The sequence below is a fragment of the Carassius gibelio genome, chromosome B5 (genome assembly GCF_023724105.1).
Source record: "Carassius gibelio isolate Cgi1373 ecotype wild population from Czech Republic chromosome B5, carGib1.2-hapl.c, whole genome shotgun sequence".
In the NCBI taxonomy this organism is placed as follows: domain Eukaryota; kingdom Metazoa; phylum Chordata; class Actinopteri; order Cypriniformes; family Cyprinidae; genus Carassius; species Carassius gibelio.
The window spans coordinates 33451762-33474281 of NC_068400.1; the positions used below are offsets into that span (position 1 = coordinate 33451762).

Here is a 22520-nt window from a genome sequence, read left to right on the forward strand (position 1 = left end):
GTGGACTGTGTATATTTACTATGTATATGTATATGTTAATACATGTAAATATTTTCCAAATATATACTGTATGTGTGTGTTATATATATATATATATATATATATATATATATATATATATATATAATATACACAGTACACACACACCACACACATTGTGTAAACAAAAACTTTTATTTTGGATGCAATTAATCAGGATTAACCCTAACCTCAGATCAGACTTTTTGTTTTCTAGGTAGAGTGTGTTGATGGTCTGTAGACTGTTTAGCAAGCATAAGGAGGTAAATATTGAGTACATATTGTTGTATGATCCTTGAAGCGATGAAGTCTGTTATGACCCACTTTAGTCATACAGCTCAACAATCAGTCTTATCTCAGAAAGCACGCTGGATAAAGCTGCCCCGAAGCTTTGCATTTCATTAGCAGAACATTTCTAAATTTCACTGAGGGTCGTGAGTGCACACATTAACACACACATCTGCGCCGAACAGATCCAAATGCACATATTTGCACACATGCAACAGAGAAAACTCAAGGTTATAGAGTGTGGGTAGATTGAGAGCTTAATTCAGCACTCTGTGATATTTGACTTCTCTTTCTCTCACACATACATTACAGCATTCGCTTTCTCGCTTGACCCTCCTGCCGTCTGTCTGCTAAATAGCATCTGACCTTCTCTGACCTCTTGTTTTTGAGATGGATAGGGAGCGAGATAACAACTAGCGTTTCAGTTTACAGTTTGGCTTCAGATCAAAAGAAAAATGTGCTGAGAATGAAACCCAAGTAATGATGAAATTGGAGGAAAGGTATTCATCTTTGACATTTAATGATCGCTCCCTTTTGTTTTTCAGTAGGTCATGTTGAATTATTGTGTGTCTGACAGTGTTAAGTGCCCATTTTTCGAGTGTGTGGGCGAGAAAAACCATTCTCACATGGAACACGTGGGATTAAATGGTACCCATGCACTTTGTAAACCCACTTTGGACATTTCACATTTGCAATTAAGTAAAGCTAATTATTAATTTGTTCCATCATCTAGCACTTAGATAGAGGGATAGCAATAAATGTAACCCTATAATCTCATTAAGATCACAAGTTAGCAACACTACTGCATCTGTGCTTAAAATGACTTTAATTCCTAGAAAAAAAATTTAAATCTTTATTAATGCTACTTTACATTAATACACTAATGCATAACCAAGTAAGAAAGCATATCATCGGTTAATCAGCTATTAAACTAATTATTTCATTGAATTAATTAGTAATTATTAAATGTAATTATCTTATCTGTATCAGTCAGAATTCATCCCCAGTAATTAAGTGAAAAAGGTTTTGTTCAGCTCTAAAATATCTAAAGGTATAGTTCACCCAAAAATGAAAATTCTTTCATCATTTACTCACTCACATGTTGTTCCAAAACTGAATGTTATGATATTTTAAAGGTGAGTAAATTAAGACAATATACATTTTTTTTCTTTTTCTTTTTCCCCCCATGGACGAAAGGTATAGGATGTAGCTATTTTGCAACTATCTCTGTTTCTCTCACTCCCCCTTGTCTGTATTGTCGCTCACTCCCTCGGAATATCTTTACAGAACTGAATGAGTCATCCAGTGTCTGTAGATTAATGAGAGAAAGTGTGCATGTGTGTGTGTGTGTGTGTGTGTGTGTGTGTGTGTGTGTGTGTGTGTGTGTGTGTGTGTGTGTGTGTGTGTGTGTGTGTGTGTGTGTGTGTGTGTGTGTGCTAAGTCTAAGTGACCTTAAGGTTTATTTAAGGGCTTTTGATAGCAAGTCTCATTCGGCTGTCCTGAAACACAAACATACGCAGACATCCATAGATGATAGACATAAAGAATTCACTTTAAAAGGGCCCTCACTGTATTCTTATACAAAATAAAAACTATTAAGCACACTCTTTAAGTTAAAGTTACTTTTAATTTAATTTTAACTTAAGTTAAATATTAATTTAATTGATGCTCATTATTATGGTACCATTTGAAAGATTCTCCATTGTCTTTCTGTCTGTCTGTCTATTCATTCATCTATCATTTCAGTCTTTATTTAGAGTTTATGATATGTTCTAACCCTCAACTTAACCCTGACACAAAACCTTCTGTATTTTCACATTTTCATTAAAACATTGTTTATTAAGCTGTTTTCCAAGCCGTTGGGCCATTGGCTGCTTCACACAGTGTAGGTGATTTCAGGTTTTACTATCCTTTGGAGATGTTCGCTCCAGACAGTGTAGTAGGCAAAACCTCTCTTTCTCTCTCCCTCAGCTGAGCACACAAACTGCTGTCTCGGTCAGATGCTTCCTTCTTTATTAGTTTTTGCTTCCAGGGAATGCAGTGAGACCTGAGGGATTTTATCTCTTCTTTTTAATCCCTCCATCCTCGCTTTATAATTTTTTGTGTGTGCTACAGTACATATCTTTCTGTTTTCCTCTGTTCCCAAGTGTAATGGTTTTGCTTTCTGGCGCACCTGCTATTTTTATGCACCCATTTTATTTTTATTTTTCTGCTTTTCTTTCTATTTTAGATTTAGATTTATGTCTTACTTTGCTTAATGTCTTCTCGCTCTATCCCGTCTCTATCGTTTCCTGTGTTTCTCTCTCATCTCGTTCTGATTAAGGGTGAGCTATAGTCTCGCTGATTAACTCTGACAGTAATGGACAATTTTCTTGGCCTTTTCTTAATAGTGCACACTACTGTGTGTGCGTGTAAGGGGAGTATCTCAAGGCTTATGAGATCTTCCTCTCTGTGACTAGTCTCATATCTTTAAGGGTTCATATGATGCGGTTTCAATTTTTCTCTTTGGAGTGTTACAAGCTCTTGGTACATGAAGAAGATCTGTTAAGTTGCAAAGGATAAAGTCTCAAATCTAAAGAGATATTCTTTATCAAAGTTAAGACTCTGCCACTTCCCCTCTAAAACTGCTCATTCAATCTCGCCCCCACATCTCTACGTAACTATGTGGAAATATTTGCGTAATCTCTAAATGTTCACGTAAAGAAAGAAGGCATGGTTTCAGTAACTGCAGTTAGTGTTGAAGCAGCCATGTCAGGGACATGCTGTGTGTTTCTAGGCGAAAGCAAAAGCACTTTATTCAGTCTTCCGAAAGTAGATGCATTAAGGAATATTTAAGATAACTTACAACAGAACAGCAACACATTTTATGGACGTTTCGTGTTTCGGTTTCATGAACCTATGCGAGGAGGTCATTCTGAGTTTGCTATGACACTCTGGTGCTTCTGAATCAGTTACTGTAAATATGTTTTGTTATTAGTTTAAGTATTTGCTACTGACTGTTCAAATGCAGAGTTTTGCATGTCACATGTGTGTGTGTGCTCCAATGAGTGTGTGTGTGAGAGAGAGACAAGGTCACACAGTGGAGTCAGCTGTCTTAACCGTCCATGGCTTGTGTACTGCAAACACATACGAGCTTCATCACTGTGTCTGTCACATGACTCTGTTGCCCTTTCAGGCTTGAACTGATGGTAAAACTAAGGACATTATTAACTGTCTTTACATTTATTTTGAAAGATGAAGCTCAAGATTATGGACAGGGGCATTACCTTTCCGACGAGTGCTTGCAGTGTTCGGCCAATCACAATGCAGTGGGTCAGTTGGCCAATCAGAGCAGACTGCGCTTGTCAGAAGGAAGGACTTTGTAGAAAAAGAGGCAGGGCATAGAGGACCTAAAATGTACAAAAATGTAAAGTAATTGAAAAAAATAATTAGTTTTTTGAACATTAGAGCATGTCAACATATTCTGTTACACCAAATACCACAAAATAACGATTTAAAAGATATATATTTGTAATTTTTTTTCTCCTTACTGTGTAAAAGTAGTTTGAGGATGAGGACAGGTGGACAAGCATGATGTTAGAGCCACTACTTTAAAATAAGGGTTACCACAATCATGGAAAACCTGTAAATATTCCGGTCCAGTTACCATGGTGATCGTTCCCCACATCAGCGCTCATGAAGGATTTTTGAACTCTGAGGTCTACAGCCACACTACCCACACTCCTTTTCTCCTGTATCCCAAACAAATACTTTTGTTTTGACTTACATAATACCCTATTATCTAGAGTCAACACGTTTTTTGGATTCCTCTAAGCTGAAACATTCTCTCTTTTCAGCGACGTCTTAAAATAATACCCAGTGCTGAAATGTTTAACATTGGTGGCCAAATAAATATCCACATTTAATACGAATGGAAGGTATGATACTTGAAAAAAAGAAAAGGAAAAAAAGGCTGCTTACCAAGGCTGAATTTATTTGATAAAAAAAAAAATACAGTAAAAGTAGTAATATTAGGAAATATTACTTGAATAAGAGTTAATGGAAATAACTATTTTCTACTTTAATATACGTTTAAATAAATGTATTCCAATAATGATAAAGCAGCCATTATTCCAGTCTTCAGAAACCTTTGTAATATGCTGATTTGGTGCTCAAGAAACCTTTCTTATTATTACTGTTGAAAATAAAATAGTTTTGCTGCTTTTTTTTTTTTTTTTTGGAAACTGTGATAAAGTTCACAAGTTCAAAAAGCATTTTTGTAACATTTTAAACGTCTTTACTGTCACTTTGATCAACGTCATATATTCTTGGTAAATTCTTAAAAATATATATCTTTATGAACCAAGACTTTAACTTTAAATGTAACTTATTTAGTCAAAGCTCAGTGTGTAAGCAGTTGGTACTGAATGAATTTATCCAAGCATATGGATCAAGTTTAGGGTTAAGGTTTGACAGCAGGTGTCAGCTGAGGTTGCAGGGTCTCACTTGTGTGCCAGGCTTTTTTTTTTATTTTTTATTCCAGTGCAGACCTCTGTTCTTGTCATCATTTCAACCACTTAACTCAATGATTACTGGGTTGAGAGAAGAAGAGATAATGAGAGTAGGGCCCTGTCAAATGTACTTTTTTTCCTCTCCCAAATGACATTTTATTTTGTGCCCTTTTGACACTCTTTGACCGGGTATTTTCACAGGTTTTGTTATCCAGTAATGTTTTAACTGAAATTTTCATGTCAAATCATACAAACGGACTCAAAATTCTATTTTAAATGTATTCACAATAGTGTCTCCACTAAATCAAATGTGACAGAGTGACTAAAAATAAAGATTAGTGTAGGGAACATTTTTTGTTAAAGAGAAGAGTTTTGCTACATTAATTATTAGGGCATACAGTATGTTCTGTAATGAGAATTATAAGACAATGATCGTTTTTTGTACAGATAAAAGGCTTTCAGCCATAGTCTGCATGGAGCCAATCATGACTCACCACTGTAAATAGAGACTGAGACACAGACACACACACACCCACTGAATTGTATTTGGGATGCTGGGCTGAACTCTGGACTGTGTGTGTGTGCGTATATCAACAGCAAGTTGACTGATTTTTCTGTCTAACTCCCATTTGCTGGTTTTGATAGGCTCCCTGCCAGATTGCTTTGATCAAGCAGCTTTCCCTTCAGCACTAGCATCTCTCTTTCCTTGTCTCTTTCTTTTCTTTCATGTCCTGACAGACATCAGCAGCACAAGCACTTCGATTACAATGACAGACCCTCTATACAATCGCTCCATCTACTGTGCTCTCTTTAGTTTTTTTAAAGTAATAGTGCTCACATATCAAAATGTTTTTTTATTTTTTATTTTTTTATAGGACTTCCTGACAGATCTGATGATGTCGGAGGTGGATCGATGCGGGGAGAATGAGCACCTGATCTTCAGAGAGAACACGCTGGGCACTAAAGCTATCGAGGAGTACCTCAAACTGGTCGGACAGAAGTATCTCCAAGATGCACTGGGTAAGATCTTTTCTTCTGAAAATGTCTGTACTATTTGTTAAGTCTGAGTTGCCACCAAAATAATTATATGAAATAAATATGTACTGGTGTTCAGTCTGCAGACTTAAAATAGGAGACACTTTATCAGCGCAAACTTTCTGTCCTGCACAAACATTAGAAATATTTCCACATTTTATTTTGTGCTTAGTTTCCTGTATTCATTTTCGATGAGATTAAACAGCTGTGAAAACACACACAAACAAAACAAGCATTACACACACATCCGGCCACCATATTCACTTTTGGCTTACTCTGTGTCCTATAAGGTCTTGTGTTTATTAATACAGCTGTATTTTAGGAATAAAATGTGTAAATCGCTGGACTTGCAATTTATCTGCAGAACCGAAAAACATAAAACGTATATAAATATTGACTTTGGGGGAGTGTAGATGTGAATGTGAGCGAGTACACCAAAGAGAGTGAATCACTCTTTAGATTTGCTTTAAGAAGCCATTTGTTGGTGCTGAATAATGTATAGTTGTTTTTCTTAGATAAATGTGACTTGTGAAGTGCTGCTAAATTATTAAATGGTTCACTCATAAAGACTGACTAAGTCCCTCAGACTTCATAGCAAAAGAGCAACAGTAAAGAGAGTGGATTTCACCACATAAACACCATTAACATGTACGAGAGACTAACCTTTTGAACATTTCATCTACTTTTGTTAGTTCTACATCTACTCAAAAGCAACAGATAGAGTACTTGGAAAAATCTTTTCACAGTGTATTATTGTTCAGTTGTTTGACTTTAAAAACACATTTCAATTCATTTTCAGATTGGATCACGGGTTACCATTAAAAATGACGGCTTAACCAAACAGAAAATTTAAAAAATAAGGATCTTTTGATTTTATGGTCATTAGGTTTTGATTGATGAAAAATGCTGTGAACGCAAGTTAAGTCCTTTGTTTTCTTGTTGAGTATTGAGGTAATCATGCTAATCATTAATATACACTTGAGTTTGTGTGTGGACTTTTGACTACTACAGCCTAACATACTGGTTATTTGAGTGATTTTTTTATTTTTTATTTGTGGCCTTGAATGAGTTTTTAAACTTCTCTTGTTTTACATTGTATTAGGGGTAACAGCACACAAAGATGACGGTTCGACACGTACCTTGGTTTTGACGTCACGGTTCCGCTATAGTTTAGGTACAGCAGGGGAAAAAAACGGTTTGACAGTATACAGTATAACTGGTTAAATAAATGCAGTCTTGGTGAGCATAAGAAACTTCTTTCAAAAACAATAAAAAAATGTGGCCACTGACTGTGTCTTTAGTCTCTAACAGGAAGATGAAGAACGAGGAGTCCACTTCCATTCTAGATCAGTTGGACGACCACCTGGTTTACGCTACACTAGTTTGTTTTTTCCCTGATGCTTTAATGCGCAACAGAACTGAGGGGGAATAAATCGACCAGTGCCTGTTCTGAGTCTCTGTGGAGAGGGATCTGGCTGTGCTGTTTGTTTGGGATCAACAAAAAGTTTGTTGAATATTCCCAGGACAACTTCTCTCATTAGTTCCGAGTCAGATAACTAAAGAACTTTCAGTGGTTGCCTCATAGTGGAAGGGGATCAGAATGGGGATGAGCTCTGGGGTGCCGATTTTCATTCTTGCTAATATGTGTGAGATAGTTTGTTTGAATGAAAAATGGCAGGGGGTTGTACGGCAGGTTGCCTTGCTGACATTTAGGAATGCAAGCATTTCTGTGCGAGATACAGAATAATGTCAAGATTAATTGATGGATGGCCCCATTCTTTATTGATTTCTTGAAAAAAATGCTGTTTATGTTGAAACAACTAGACTTAACACGGGATGATTTAAAAAACACCAGTGTCTTTAATATATTTTTTCTTTCGTCCACTACAGGTGAGTTTATAAAGGCTCTGTATGAGTCTGATGAGAACTGTGAGGTGGATCCATCCAAATGTTCATCTAGCGATCTAGCTGAACATCAGAGCAACCTCAGGATGTGCTGTGAGCTGGCTTTCTGCAAGATCATTGAGTCTTACCGGTAACTACACTGTGCCCTTCACAGCTGTCTGTTGATGTGAACCAGTGATGCATTTTATTGCTCAGATGTTTCAGAGCTGCTTATTTCAGTTATCAACTTTGTCTCCGGTGTTTCTCTTAAAATAAAACAAAGCCATAATACAACGAAATTAGCACAACACAAACAGAAATAAGCCACAATACTGCAGAAACAAGCTGCAACACAACAAAATTAGCATAACACAATGGAAAAAAAGTCGCAACACAACGGAAACAAACCACAACACAGCAAAATTAACCCAACACAACAAAATTGTGCGCAACACAAAGGAAACAAGACACAACACAACGAAATGAACACAACACAAACAGAAACAAACCACAACACATTTGAAATTAGCAAAACAATGGGTTGCACTTTAAATTACATTATGTTTACTTGTACTTATAGTGTACTTTCAGTGTAATTATTTAAGAAAGTTCTGGTAATAAAAGGTAACAACATGGGGTAGGGTTAGGTTTAGGGGTAGGTTTAGGGTTAGTATCTAGCTATTACAGTTAGATTTACTATAATAAGTACATAGTACATATAACAAGTCATAAAACAGCAAAACTAGAACAACACAACGCAAATAAGCCTCAAGACAAACAAATTAGCACAACACAATGGAAACAAGCCACAACACAAAGGAAACAAGTCATAACGCAACGAAATTAGCAAAACACAAACAGATGAAACAAGCCACAATACAACAGAAACAAGCTGCAACACAACAAAATTAGCACAGCACAATGGAAACAAGTCAAAACACAACAGAAACAAGTCTCAATACAACAAAAACAAGCCACAACACAGTGAAATTAGCCCAACTCAACAAAATTAGCCCAACACAAGGGAAACAAAACACAGCACAACATAACTGGCACAACACAACATAAAAAGGCTGCAACACAACAGATACAAGTCACAACAGCGAAATAAGCACAAAACAATGGAAATAAGCCACAACACAATGGAAACATTTCATAAAACAGCAAAATTAGAACAACACAATGGAAACAAACCAAAACACAGCCAAATTTTCAATTTTAGAAGTTAAATAAAAGTTTAATCAATGAAATCTTATACTAAAGGTTATTTGAAAGTTTTTGCCCTCCTCAGAAGTTGTTTCCAAAAGGATAATAAATAGTTTGTGAATTTTGTGAAACTACTTACTAGTAGGAAATACTGTTCACACTTTTATCAGTTATTTTTTTAATTTAAATTCAATGTTCAACTCTCCACTCCTCAACAGTGTGTTTCCACGGGAACTTAAGGAGGTGTTTGCGTCATGGCGACAGGAATGTGGTAATCGGGGGCGACCAGATATCAGCGAGCGTCTTATCAGCGCCTCGTTGTTTTTGCGTTTTCTGTGTCCGGCCATCATGTCGCCTTCTCTCTTCAACTTGACGCAGGAGTACCCAGACGACCGCACTGCACGCACGCTCACTCTTATCGCCAAGGTTACACAGAACCTCGCAAACTTCACCAAGTAAGGATTTCATTTACTCTTGTGTGAGTGTGTGTGTTTGAGCAGAGAAAGAGTGATTTCATGTTTCACAGTGGAGCTGACGAATGTGTTTCGAAATGCCTCAGTTTAATAACTTGTCATGTTGTTATGAGCACAAATACTGTTCATAGGAATGAAATGAAACTTATAGATCTAATTATGATTATAGAGTCATTAGCGTGGTTAATTGAGTTATTAAACACATCAACAAGTCATTCTTATTCTTGCTTTTTTGTCAGGTTTGGTAATAAGGAGGAGTACATGTCCTTCATGAATCAGTTCTTGGAGCAGGAGTGGACCAACATGCAGCGCTTCCTACTGGAGATCTCTAACCCAGAGACCATCTCAAATACTGCAGGCTTCGAGGGCTATATTGACCTGGGCCGTGAGCTCTCCACCTTGCACTCCCTTCTAGCTGAGGTGGTGTCCCAAATGGACCAGGTTAGTCTCTTGACTCTGCAGTTAGTTCCATTTGTATTTGTAGTGTACAGACATGCAGAAATCAACAATTGTTTTCTAATCAATATTTTGGAAGAAAAAAAAAACTGAATATGTTCTACAAGTTCTACTATATATATATATATATATATATGTATATATATATATATACATATACTATATATGTAATAAAAACATGTATACTTTTAATAATTATTAGATTTATTTTATTTTTTAAGAAAAACAGAGTAAAGGGGTCCTATTATGCTATTTTACAAAGTCTTGATTTTGTTTTGGGGTGTACCAGAACAACTCTCATACTAGGTTGTTCGAAAAACACATTATTTTTCATGTATTTTACATTATTACAACACCTCTCTCCTCAGTCTGGCATGAACGGCTCAAATAGTTCCTGTATCAAATGAAGGCCCGCCTTCTGAAATCCGAAATGTGCTGTGATTTGTTAGCTGGGCCAGAGTGTGTTGTGACTGGCAACACTCGGCGCCTGGTGGGGAGATTTCATGCCCCTTACCATAGACGCCTGCGAGCTTCAGTGTTAATATTGCATGTATCAAATAATTTGAGCGCGAATTTAAACCTGGATGATTGTAACCGCTCTTAAGTTCGTCTGCCTTGGGAAAACTATGTGTCTCCAACATAATGATATCACTTGTTGCCATCTCAACCAGATCTCGTCCCATTGGTCGGTATTTGTGATATCACAAATCCTGGAAAATATGCGTTGTAGCCCAAATGAGTCATTCGTTGTAGTTTTTGAAAAGGGATTTTTGTTAAATAAAATATCTCCTTTTGAAGTGGACTTTGAGCTTGGTAACTTTGCAGATCTTTTTTATGCTCAAACAGCATCATTACAGACTAACTAAAGTTGAAAAAGTGAAAATCATAATAGAACCCCTTTAAAATACTGATTGAAAATATATATATATTTTTTTGCCGTGATAATTTATTCACTGACGGTCAGACATTCAGATTTCTTCAGTGTAGTGTTTGCCTTAGGTGAACTCAGGATAGCATTGTGACAATGCAGTTCATCACTTTGATGCCACAGAAGGTTCTAAAGTTGTGCTCCAGTTCTCTGTTCTTTGAGTAGGTGGACTGATGTATTTGCCCAGATTTTCCACACTAAGAGAAAACTTCCAGTCATGCAAAATTTGTTTAAGCAGAGATGCATTTTTCCGCAGCCTGCCGGTACACCACAGACACTGCACTGCCTGCAACTATACAAACATTGATTGCTAATTAAATTTGTAAATCTGGAATATTCTTATAGCAGCACTTTGTTGAATTATTCAGATCACATTAGGTGGACATGCTCTGAAAGCTCATGTCCTCTCAGTGTTTGAGTTCTACATGAAAAGTCCTTTAGTCCCTGAGGCTGCCACATACTGATAGTGGTCAAGCACAGTTATAAGAACTTTAAATTGATGTCACTAATAATTTGTAGACATACATCCATGAACACGTTGTGATTATGAAACGTAATAATTTTCAAGCCAGAGATTCAGCCAACCAGAATATCACAGAATCAGCCAATTATAAAAAATCTAAACAAGTCAAATTTGAATTTATCTAGGTCTTGCCTGTTCCATTATTAAATTCTTTTAGAAAAGATCAGAGAGTAAAAAGCTTATGTGCAGAAACTGTGTCTTCTGTTTATTAAGTTTTATCATAGAAATACTATACTTGAATATATTAGATTATATAAATTATTATCTTGATGCTCAAAAGTTGAAAATAATTGTAAATGCTTTTGAAGGAATTATCTTATGCCTCCCAAAGCTTCATTTATTTGATCAAAAATACAATAAAAAAGTGATCTTGTGAGTTTGTTTTTATTCATTTATTTAATTTTATTTAAAGTAACTGTTTTTTATTTTAAATATTTTAAAATGTAATTTATTCCTGTGATGGCACAGCTGAATTTCTCTAATTTTCAATGTAAAAAAAAGCATTCTTTGGTTTAGTCTTTGCTTTCATATTTGACCAATTTAATGCATGTATTAATTAAATATTACTGATCCCAGTTTTGAAGTTTTAATCAACCGTGCATATGTGAACAAAAATATATGTCAATAATTAAGTTTCATTTTTAACAACTATTTCTTAAAATTCACTCTTGAAAATACTTTAAACAGGATGTTTGCAGTTCAGGCTTTTATAAATCAGTCGGCAGATACAGCTGTGAGTTATGGCTAAATAAATGTGGATTAATCTGCCTGGTGAGTCTATCGGTATATCACTAATATACTGTAGCATTTTAGGAGGTATTTAGGTTTATTTATTTATTTATTTTTCTTACAGTGCATTAAAGCTGTTCTATACATATTATCAGTATCCATGTTCATTGGGAGTCAAACCTGTGACCCATTGCTAGAGCCATGCTCTACCAGTTCACCTACAAGATGTAATTTCCACACGGTCATCGATGTTCTGTTGTCCTTATACCTCCGTTCTCAGGGTGGCTAGTCGGCAGTCCTGCATAAATATAAGAGATCTTTGGGGTATGTGTTAATTTTCAATGAAATCTTTCATTGATGTCCTCAGAGTGCTACCTCCAAGCTTGGCCCATTACCTAGAATACTGAGGGACGTACATGGAGCTTTAACAAACCCATCAAACGTACAGATGAGCATGCCTCCTGATCGTGTGCCGTCCCCTCCAGCCCCTGGATGCAGCATCTCCAGTGGATTACAAAAGATGGCCATCGACAGTGACCTACCAGGGTGAGCCACGAATCACATCCACCGCATCAACTGTGTTAAAATGTAACCAATCAAGATCGGGTATGTCCATAATTGTACACGGCTGTGCAAAAAGCATGCTGTAGATTTCATGATGAATAGGCATAGGCTTCAAGCTCAATGTTACTTCAGGCAGTGATACAAAGTTGTGAAGTACAGCTATATTGCTTACTTATATTCATCCTTATCTGTCACTTTCAGCCAAAAGACTGTCCTTGTTTCTGTTCTTTAGAGTGTGCCCTTACTTTATCCAGCAGACTGCTCTTTTAAAGAGAGCGGCTCATCTTTATCTGTCTAGCTAGTTCTCACACACACACACACACACACACATTGAGGGAAGGGGAAATAAATATGCTGGGGGATCAAAAGAGATGGAGGCTGCAAGGAGAAAGCATCGAGTGAAGCTTGTTGGTTGGTGTCTGGACGGAGATTATGATTAAATAAATTAGCATCTTTTTCCAGATATACAGACAATAAACACTGTCTGGATAGACGTAAAGACAGAAAGAGACGCATAATAACTTTGCATTCTCTCTGATGCTTTATACCTGTCTAGCATGGCATTTATGTATGTTTGAGAAAGACTTGTGGGTCATGAAAGATTTGTTTCTCAAACACTAACTCATGTATTATCAGAGTCTGGCATGTTTGGTCACAATTTATTTTAAGGTACAATTCTTGCTAATAACAAACCATTAACTATGTCTTTTACCTCAATACACTCCTCATTTGCTGCTTATAAATAGTTAGTAAAGCAGATATTAAATTTAGGTATTGAGGTGGGATGTAGTGATGTAGAATATGGTCGTGTAGAATAAATGTTTTAATAAGTGTTAATAAACAGCCAGTATGTTAGTAATAGGCATGCTAATAAGCAGGTAGTTAATAGTGAGAATTGGTACCTGTACTAAAGTGTTTGCACATGTTTATAGATAATAGCTAGTCCATTCAAATCCTAGTGAGCCGCCTACAGTAGGTAGGCAGCATTTAAATACGTCAGGTGTAAACCTAATGCTGTTCCAATAGGTCAGCAGCAAAATTATGCTGACTTTTAAGATAACATCTTGGACGGCATCACATGGCATCCTTTGTGGATACGGCAATCTCAGAATGTGTTGCTATAGGCTAAGTATAAAATCCACAGACTAAGCTCACAAAATGTACAAAATAATGTTAGTCATTAATACTTAAATATAGTCATTTTTATTTGTGTGTGCTGGGTATTTTGTGCTTGTAAAAAAGGTTAAAAAAAAATGTTAGCAACATACTAACCAGGGTTTGTTAACACATCTCAACTAACTAGTCAGTTTGGCAGGTTATGGTTCATAAATTATGTCCTCCTACCAGGAACTTCCAACATTAGCAAAAAGAAAATCTAAACAGAGTTGCACCTTGGATAATAGTATTTTAACCATTAAATGCACTTCTTGGGTCTTAAGCAACCCGGGACATCATTCATCACCCATTTTCTCAGGTTAATCATCAACTTTCTTAGTATTCCTCAGTCAGTTCATTATAAACAATACAAAAATAAAAAATAAATAAAATATGAAATAATGTTGGTAGTGACCCAAGTTATGTGTAAGTATATTTTTCATTCGCAACAATAATTAGGCTACATATATTACAATTCATTAAGTGAAATTCACCTTTATTCCTCAAGGTAATACTGTTTGAGAGTAGACAATGATGATGTGATGTGATATTCCTCTCATAGCTTGAATGTCAAAATATGAATTTTGAAGTCATTGAAAATGATCTTTTTAAGAATATGGTTAAGATCACGGATATGAGCCAGATGCTGAATATACTAGGAAAATGTGCTCTGACGATGACAGTGAATCATCTGCTCATATTGAACCTTTCTAAGTTTCAAAAGGCAAATAAATGTACTATTATGGTATTCTTTGGTAACTGATATCAAAAAATATGGTAGTTTTATGCTATTGCAGCAGTTAGAGATCCATCTTTGTTGGAAATGTAGGTCCGGGTCACTTAAGACCCAAATATTTAATAATAATTTGTGAAACATCAATGCATTTAAGGGTTAAATGTGTTTCAAATGCATAATTTTAAACTACAAAATTAAAGAGCAAGATTTTGAACAGAGCTATTTGTGTACTGTTCTCCGATACCGTGCTTTACACTTTTCTCTTTCTGGTCTTTGTCCATATCTCTTCATTTTACTAGCCCAATGGACTTCACTCGCCTTCCTTCCCCCACCCCTGAAAACAAAGACCTCTTCTTCGTTACACGCTCTTCTGGCCTCCAGGGCTCCCCTGCCCGCAGCTCTAGCTACTCCGAGGCCAATGAACCAGAGCTGGGTCTGGCCAATGGAGGCAAGAGCCTGTCCATGGTAGACCTGCAGGAAGCGGCCAGGGCATTAGAACCTATCGCCATCCCGGTAGGGATCCCTTCAGAAGGTTTAGGTGAGGGTGCCATGGTTCCCTGGAATGCACGGACTCCCCAAGGCAATGCTGCCGGAGGCCCTACTCTTCACCGGCCAGGACAGACTCCCACTACCCCAGGAGCAGAAGGTGCCCCAGGCAGGCCTACACAGCTTTTGGCCCCACTATCATTTCAGAATCCAGTGTACCAGATGGCAGCAGGGTTGCCCGTGTCAGCTAGAGGGAATGCGAGTGGGGATTCTGGGTCGGAGTGTCACAGCTCCGTCAGTTCCCATAGCAACAACGAGGAGGGTCTTGGAGGAGGCAAACACACGTTCCTTACCCAGGGTGCTTCAGGGGGGGAGGAGTTTGGAAGGCGTTTGGGAGATTTCTCGAGACGCCAGCTATCGCTAACTGATGCGCAGCATGGAAACCAGCCTACGGTTCCAAGACAGAGCAGCGGTGGTCCTCAGCGGCGGATTGACCAGCCACCACCACCCACACAGACTGCACCCAGAGGACGAACTCCACCCAGCCTATTGAACTCCACCCCCTACCCACGGCCTCCTAATAACACTGTGATGTCATCATCACCCGACTGGCCTGGAAATGGTGCACGGCTTAGACAGCAGAGCTCCTCCTCTAAGGGGGACAGTCCAGAAACGAAGCATCGCGCACCACATAAACAGGTGCGTACATGTTTGTAGTAGGGGTGGGCGATATGACCAAGTTCTTTTCATGATATGAGTAACTTTATTTCACAATATATTTATTTTTGCTTTAAATAAGGTCTCTATGATGTCAAAAGTTTTTATACAATAGCAATTTCATAGCATTCTTGTCATAGTTCAAGTTACAAAAGTGATTTTGTCAAGGCCGTTGAGCAATTTTCTCTCTTTTACTGTTTGATTAACAAGAATGTCACTTTAAGAGCTGCCCGGATCCAATATAAGGTTACACGTTTTCTTTTAAACATCTTATTAGGTTTTCAAGAAATAAAAATCAACTATTCTTTTTTCATGACGGGATATTGCTGTTTATAATAAGCAATTTATCCATGCACATACATTTTTTTAGACTTCATGTGCTAAATAGCAAGTGATCCTATGAATTCCTGATGGAAAAAAATACATTCATGTGTACATCAAAACTAGGAGGAAAAGAAAATCTCAATTTCCGCTTCATGCAAATCTGTTTCAGGCAAATCTTTCTGCAGTCTGGATCATTTATCAAGTATCTTTATCTTAACCTAGTAATTTTAATATGTCTTGTGGCAAGTCTGAGTTATTGATTCTAATAAGAATCAGAGGGCTTACTGTAATCATCAACCCCCCGGTGACGGTTGCAACTGGCAGTCATTTTTCTCAAGGATTTGACAATGAAATGGACAGGAAGGGCATTTCCCATTTCCACAATGCATTGCTCTCTTTCTTGGGATTTGATTGATTGCTTGAAATGATTGATGGAAGTGTGTCTATGGAAACCACTTTTATTACATTGCAGAGCACCTCCAGGCTCTTTCTCTGCCTCTGAAAGTCAAATTTGTGGACTTCCTGTGAATACTGTAGTTGATTTTAGAATCAGTTACATTATACGTTCACTGAAAGATTAACCTCATTGGCAAATAGTTTTGTCCTAAAATCAAAATGAAACCGAAATAGTGACAGGTCTTTTCTTTTATGTTGCCTAGTACATCAGAATGAAACCTGGATGAGTCTAATATTTAAACCAGAATGAGTCCTGAAAAAAACAAAAAAAAAAAACAATGTAGAGCAGGAAAACGATTGTCAAATTGAAAGATTTAACATGCACGGATGAGTTCATAATAAAATCAATAATATGCACTTAGAAAATATAGAGAATTTTCATTTTTATATTGACTCTAAGAATAAATCTAAATTAAATTAGGTTTACACTTCAAACCTGCGCAACAATTAGAAAATGGTGTATGAAAAATAAGCCTAGTTTACTTTCTAAATAAAGGATGTTTCAACATTTTTGTTGGAAAAAAAATGTAGTTCAGATCTAAATTGAAGATCTATTCACTGGAAATCTTAAATTTACTTCTGAAGAAAATGTATTTTATTTTAATTATGTTTTTAAGTATTTAATTTGGAAAACAAAATGCTGATGAGGATTTTTTTTTTTTTTTCGTTATAGTTGAGGACCGTAATGTTAATTGTATGATGTCATAATAAACCATTTGGCTGTTATACTGTATATAAAAATACGCTCACGTGTCATACATGTTCTTTTTATTCAGCCTTATGTCATGCTAAATGTCATCATGTTGCCTGTTGAGAATGTCATGTCCCTGGCATGACTGTGTGTCTGAGTGTGTATCTTGTTTCATCTTTGGTTTATTCATGCATATGCGTTTGTTTGTGTGTGTGTCCCATAGGCCCCATCCCCTGTGAACCCCAGCGCACTGGACCGTACCGCTGCCTGGTTGATGAATGTGCCATATATAGAGCAAGAGTCTGAGACGGAGCTTTGCAGAGATGAGCACACACAAGCTGAAAAGGTAACTGACCACCCATACACCATAGCAGCAAAGATTACGACTCACGTAAACACTCTGGAAGGGAAATGAATCATCATCATGCACTAAGTTCACTCAGGAGAATTCTCTTGGTGTCAGCGATCCAACATTCAGCTCTGAGTTGGGTGCTTTTGCATGCAGACTTAAGAGTGAAATGTGTAGGTTTTATGAATTTACATTAACAAAGGATATTTATAAATGCCGTTAATGTTTGTTGTTAATTTATGAGACTTTTAACTAATGTTAACAAACTGAACCTTACTATCAAAAGTTACCAGTAGTGTACAATTGGCACACCGTGCATGATGCCACAAATTGAATACATGTCACAGGTTATTTTTTCTTTTTTTTTAATGGCAAATGTTGTCTCTTGCAGTATCAGGCGGAGATCAGTATGCTGCAGGAGCGACTGCGTGTGTCGGTCCACAGGCTGGAGGAATACGAGGCCCGGATCAAGGGACAGGAGGAACAGGCACAGAAGATGCTGCTAGAGTATCAGGCCCGACTGGACGAGTCCGAGGAGAGATTGAGACGGCAACAGGAAGACAAAGATCTGCAGATGAAGGGCATCATAAGCAGGTGGAGAATACTTGTATATGGTGATGAGTGATAAAATAAAGCAGACAGAAAAGAAAAAAACAATCATATGTCAGTATAATAATGCCTATCTAGTTCACAAATTGGCCTGAATGGGTGAAACTGGTGGAAATGAATGACACAGTTCACCTTTTCAGAGAGTCCTTGAGTTAGATAAAAACATGAATTTACATTGAACAAACACAGAGAGGGCACTTTGCCTTCGAGGAGTCTACCACAAGCCTCTGATGCTGAGTGTCGTTTTGCTTTCAGCCGAAGACCGAGAGCTTTTAGAGGACTTTTAGTCTTCCTCAAGGCAGAACTTTCTGAGAGCTGCTTTCCTCCAGTTCTGATGTTTAGGGGCAGCTATTGATGGCCTGGAGCTCTAGATCAAAGACAGGATGTGAGGATGCTTGAAGGCTGGACTGATTGTGTGTTTGTTTCGTGATGATGCAGGTTGATGTCTGTGGAGGAAGAGCTGAAGAAGGATCATGCTGATATGCAGGCAGCGATTGACTCCAAACAGAAGATCATTGATGCGCAGGTATGTCTAGATATAGATATGTCAGTGGTGAAATATCTTGGGTATGTCAGTATAATAGCACTGAGTAGTTTTCTTCAAATATATCTCATCCTTCCTCTTTTCCCTGTTATTCCTGTCTCCCTTTACACTATTTTTGCATAATAAGAAAGGCCAAAAAAAGCATTTATGATGTATTGGCAAAGCTGATTTTCCAGCAGTCATTACTCCAGTCTCAGTGTCACGTGATCCCTTTTATCGACCCCCACAATTAAAATGGCACCAACCAAGCCTAACATCAGTATTCCTGGCTGATCTCGGAAATCTAAGCAACACACCACACTTCCTAATACTACAACACAGTGTGATTTCAAGGAAAATGTATATGCATTTGTATGCTGTATATTTGCATCTCAGATTTCAAGAAAGCCGAGCGGTTTGTTTCCTCTCCTTTTCATGTACACAAGAAATACGCAATTAAACACTTGAGGCTGAGTGTCTCCACAAATAACATCACAGCTGTGATTTAGTCACAGACACGAGCCAGAGCACGACAGTCGTGATGTTATTTGTGATTACCCTACAGTTTAATCGATCATCTACAGCAATTGTGCAAAGTATCATGAATCAAAAAGTAGCTAAAACAAATAAGTAACTCGATGCATGTTTTCATTCTACAAAATGATCCACATGAACAACATGGACCAATGCTTCTCAGCTAATCAGTGTTCTCAGAATGGCTGGCATTGCTTAGCTGGAGATCAAGCAAACTGAATGTCTCATGCATACTCATGTTCAGTAAATATATGCATAATTACACATTCACTTTGATGTTCCTTATACTGCCAAAAACATGAATGTCAGTTAACCCTCATAATGAGAACTTAAAATAACCATCATTTTCTCTAAAATGCAGTCTACACCTGTTAAAATCCAAACAATTGCAATTCATGAAAATTCCTGCCATTGGTATTTTCAAAGGATTTATGATTTGTATATGTACTGAAATCGTCTCTCTCTGCAGGAGAAACGGATAGCATCTCTGGACGCGGCTAACGCGAGGCTAATGAGCGCCCTGTCACAGCTGAAGGAGCGCTACAGCATGCAGACGCGGAACGGCATCTCTCCCACCAACCCCACCAAGCTGCAGATCACCGAGAACGGGGAGTTTCGCAACAGCTCCAACTGCTGAACGAAGAGCCCCGGATCCACAGAGAGACGGAATCACGACAGAGGGCACGAGCAAGTGTGCAGAGATTCTATAAGTGGACACTGAGAGAAATACGGCAGGTGAGGAGACCGAACATTGACCTTTGAGGGTCCGCAAAGCGAATGTTTGGAAACGCGGCGCAAGATCCACTTTAAACATCCACTGGTGAGACTACTGTTCAAGTGCTTCATGTTAGGACACACCACTAGACATTCATTCGTGTTTCACAACAACTAACTGTAAAAAAAAAAAAAAAAAGAAAAGAAAAAAACAGTACAGCTAACATGGTAACATTATACAGATACTAGGACCTTCTAGCCTGCTAAAAAGTCATTTGACTTGCTTAAAAATCTGTGTTCTCCATACAGCCTTTGAAAAAAAAGAAAAATAACTAGATTTTGTCACATTAATTTATAATGGTCTCTACTTGATATGGAATGACTGAACCTACAGAACGAGCAACTCTTTGTGGAGAAATAAGAGCTCTCCTCCATATCTCTCTTCCTGTTTCTGTTTCTCCCTACATAGTGCACTTTGTCTCTCCATCATGAGAAGCCTTAAAATGTTGCATCTAAAATACCCCACAGTCCTTATTTTGATTTGATTTTTACAGTTCAGATGAATATCTATGATAGATTATAATGTGCATAGATTTTTTTAATTTTTTATTTTCAGAGATGCCAAGATTTTGAATTAGCACAGACTGCTCGGGCAGAGCAGAGAGAATGTTTTAGACACTAAACCAGACTGAAATGATTTTTTATTTTGCCGTTTTGAAAACTGCCTTGTGTAGCTCATTTTTTCTTCCTACATTGTTTAAGAGAGTTGCTTTTTTGTGCATGTTTTCTTCATGGGTTTTTCTTCTCCATTCTAATTTTTAAGTCATTTTTGTACAGGTGTTGTGTTTATTTTTGTATGTGTTGCCTCATCGGTCCAGATTGCTGCATACTTTACATTTCAGCGTTTAGAGTTTGTATATTTTTGTATTTAATAATGTATGTGCGTGGAGCTGCTGTTTTCCTTTAATTCATTGGTCTTTGAGGAAGTGAGACGCTTGCACATCTTTATTTTGATGCAAACAGATACATTATAAGACATGGGACGTGTAAGATAAGAGATGTTATTTTTAAAGGGAATCCTCTCTGTATATGGACTCTGTGATGGATTATTATGAGAATAAGTTAATATTATAGATAAAGCAAGGTTCACAGGAACTGCAAAGTGAATGACGGCTGATATGTTGGATCAGACTGAGACGCAGCAATCTAATAAGCACACATCACATCTCTTGCCCCAGCTTCTCAAACGCTTTTAAAACTATGCACTTTTCCCCTTTGTCATGTCCACTTGGGTTTACTTCACTCTACAAACATGTAGCAAACTCAAGGTGCTCATTATTATTATTGTTAAGCCAGGGATGCTTTATTTTGTAGCATTATCATTTGCGCCACTGTAGCCATACGTACACTATAAACAAAGGTGCACATGCAGATTAAAAATCATGAGATTAGCAGTATACGGCAACCAATCACATGCTCTACTAAAGTAGTTTTGCATGTACTGAATGCTTTAGCACTGTCTGCATAAGGCAGATTAATATCTAGACTTATTTCAAATTTGATTTGATTAACTTTTAAACTCGGCTTGGGGCTCATAAGGTTGCAAATATTTATTTTTCACAAGATTTCTCTTACAGACGTGGATGTCAGCTTCTCTGTTTGTTCATGTTCTGTTTTTAATGAGGTTTTGCAGAGTCATTACGTCTATTTTCATCCACATGAGAAGCTACTAGTGAGTAAAAAGAAAAAAAAACCTGAAAAGATATAGTAGTTTAGAACCGTGTTGAATGAAAAAGACTTTTGCTGTCGTCTCGGTTATTTTCATCAGATGTGTTTTTATCTGGCTTCATTTCAGTTCTCAAAGTTTAGGAAACTTTTGCAGACTATTAGGCATTTATTTTCTCAAAGCAGTCGATGTGAAATAGTAGCTATGGGAAATAAATAATATAAAGATATACAAATATATAAATGAATGCCTAAAATATGTTGTAAGTTTTATAACCCTTGTAGAAAATAATTTTGTAAGTATGTTTAAAGTAAAGTATTGGCTGGACTCTTGCCTTGTTTTAGGACAATGACAAGAACAATAATGTACAGAGAAAACTTGTCCATGTTAAGAACCGTACAATTGTGGCTGTGCAATTTATGTACATTTGCAACTAGAATAATTAAAGTTTTATTTAGTTATTTTAAATGCCTGTTTCGTTGTCTTCATTACTGCCTCAATCACTCGACAAGTGTAATGTGAGAGGTCAAGATTTAGGAAATATGGTCAACCTACTGATGGTTCATTTCTGAACCAAATGTACAATGTCTTATGGGTGGCATTACAAATAACCATAACTATTACAAAAATTGTGCTGTTAAGATCATCACAAAATGTTCTATCCCAAATCTTATTTTATGCATAGAAATATAAAAAATAAGCAGCACAATACTTAACATTGTTAATAATAATGTTTATTGAACACCATATCAACATAATAGAATGATTTTAATTCAGCTTTGCTGTCACTGTAATAAATTACAGTTTAAAATATTTCAAAATAGGAAACCACTCAAATTGTAATAATATTTGACAATGTTACTGTTTTTATTCATTTTGGTCAAGTATTTGAGACATTAAAACATT

The 22520-nt window shown here is 37.0% G+C and overlaps 1 protein-coding gene across 6 annotated transcripts in view; it reads left to right on the forward strand.

Moving 5' to 3' along the window:
- LOC127957628 (disabled homolog 2-interacting protein) overlaps positions 1–22082 on the forward strand; it is a 128178-nt gene extending 106096 nt beyond the window's left edge. For all 6 annotated transcript variants that reach the window (XM_052556250.1, XM_052556252.1, XM_052556253.1 and 3 more), the window contains 10 exons: positions 5672–5816; positions 7722–7866; positions 9140–9376; positions 9634–9835; positions 12398–12576; positions 14785–15670; positions 17383–17505; positions 17900–18102; positions 18556–18643; positions 19644–22082. In XM_052556250.1, coding sequence (XP_052412210.1) covers positions 5672–5816; positions 7722–7866; positions 9140–9376; positions 9634–9835; positions 12398–12576; positions 14785–15670; positions 17383–17505; positions 17900–18102; positions 18556–18643; positions 19644–19811 — 2376 coding nt within the window. In that variant the 3' untranslated portion in view covers positions 19812–22082. The remainder of the gene's footprint in view (positions 1–5671; positions 5817–7721; positions 7867–9139; positions 9377–9633; positions 9836–12397; positions 12577–14784; positions 15671–17382; positions 17506–17899; positions 18103–18555; positions 18644–19643) is intronic.
- The last annotated feature ends 438 nt before the right edge of the window (positions 22083–22520 follow it).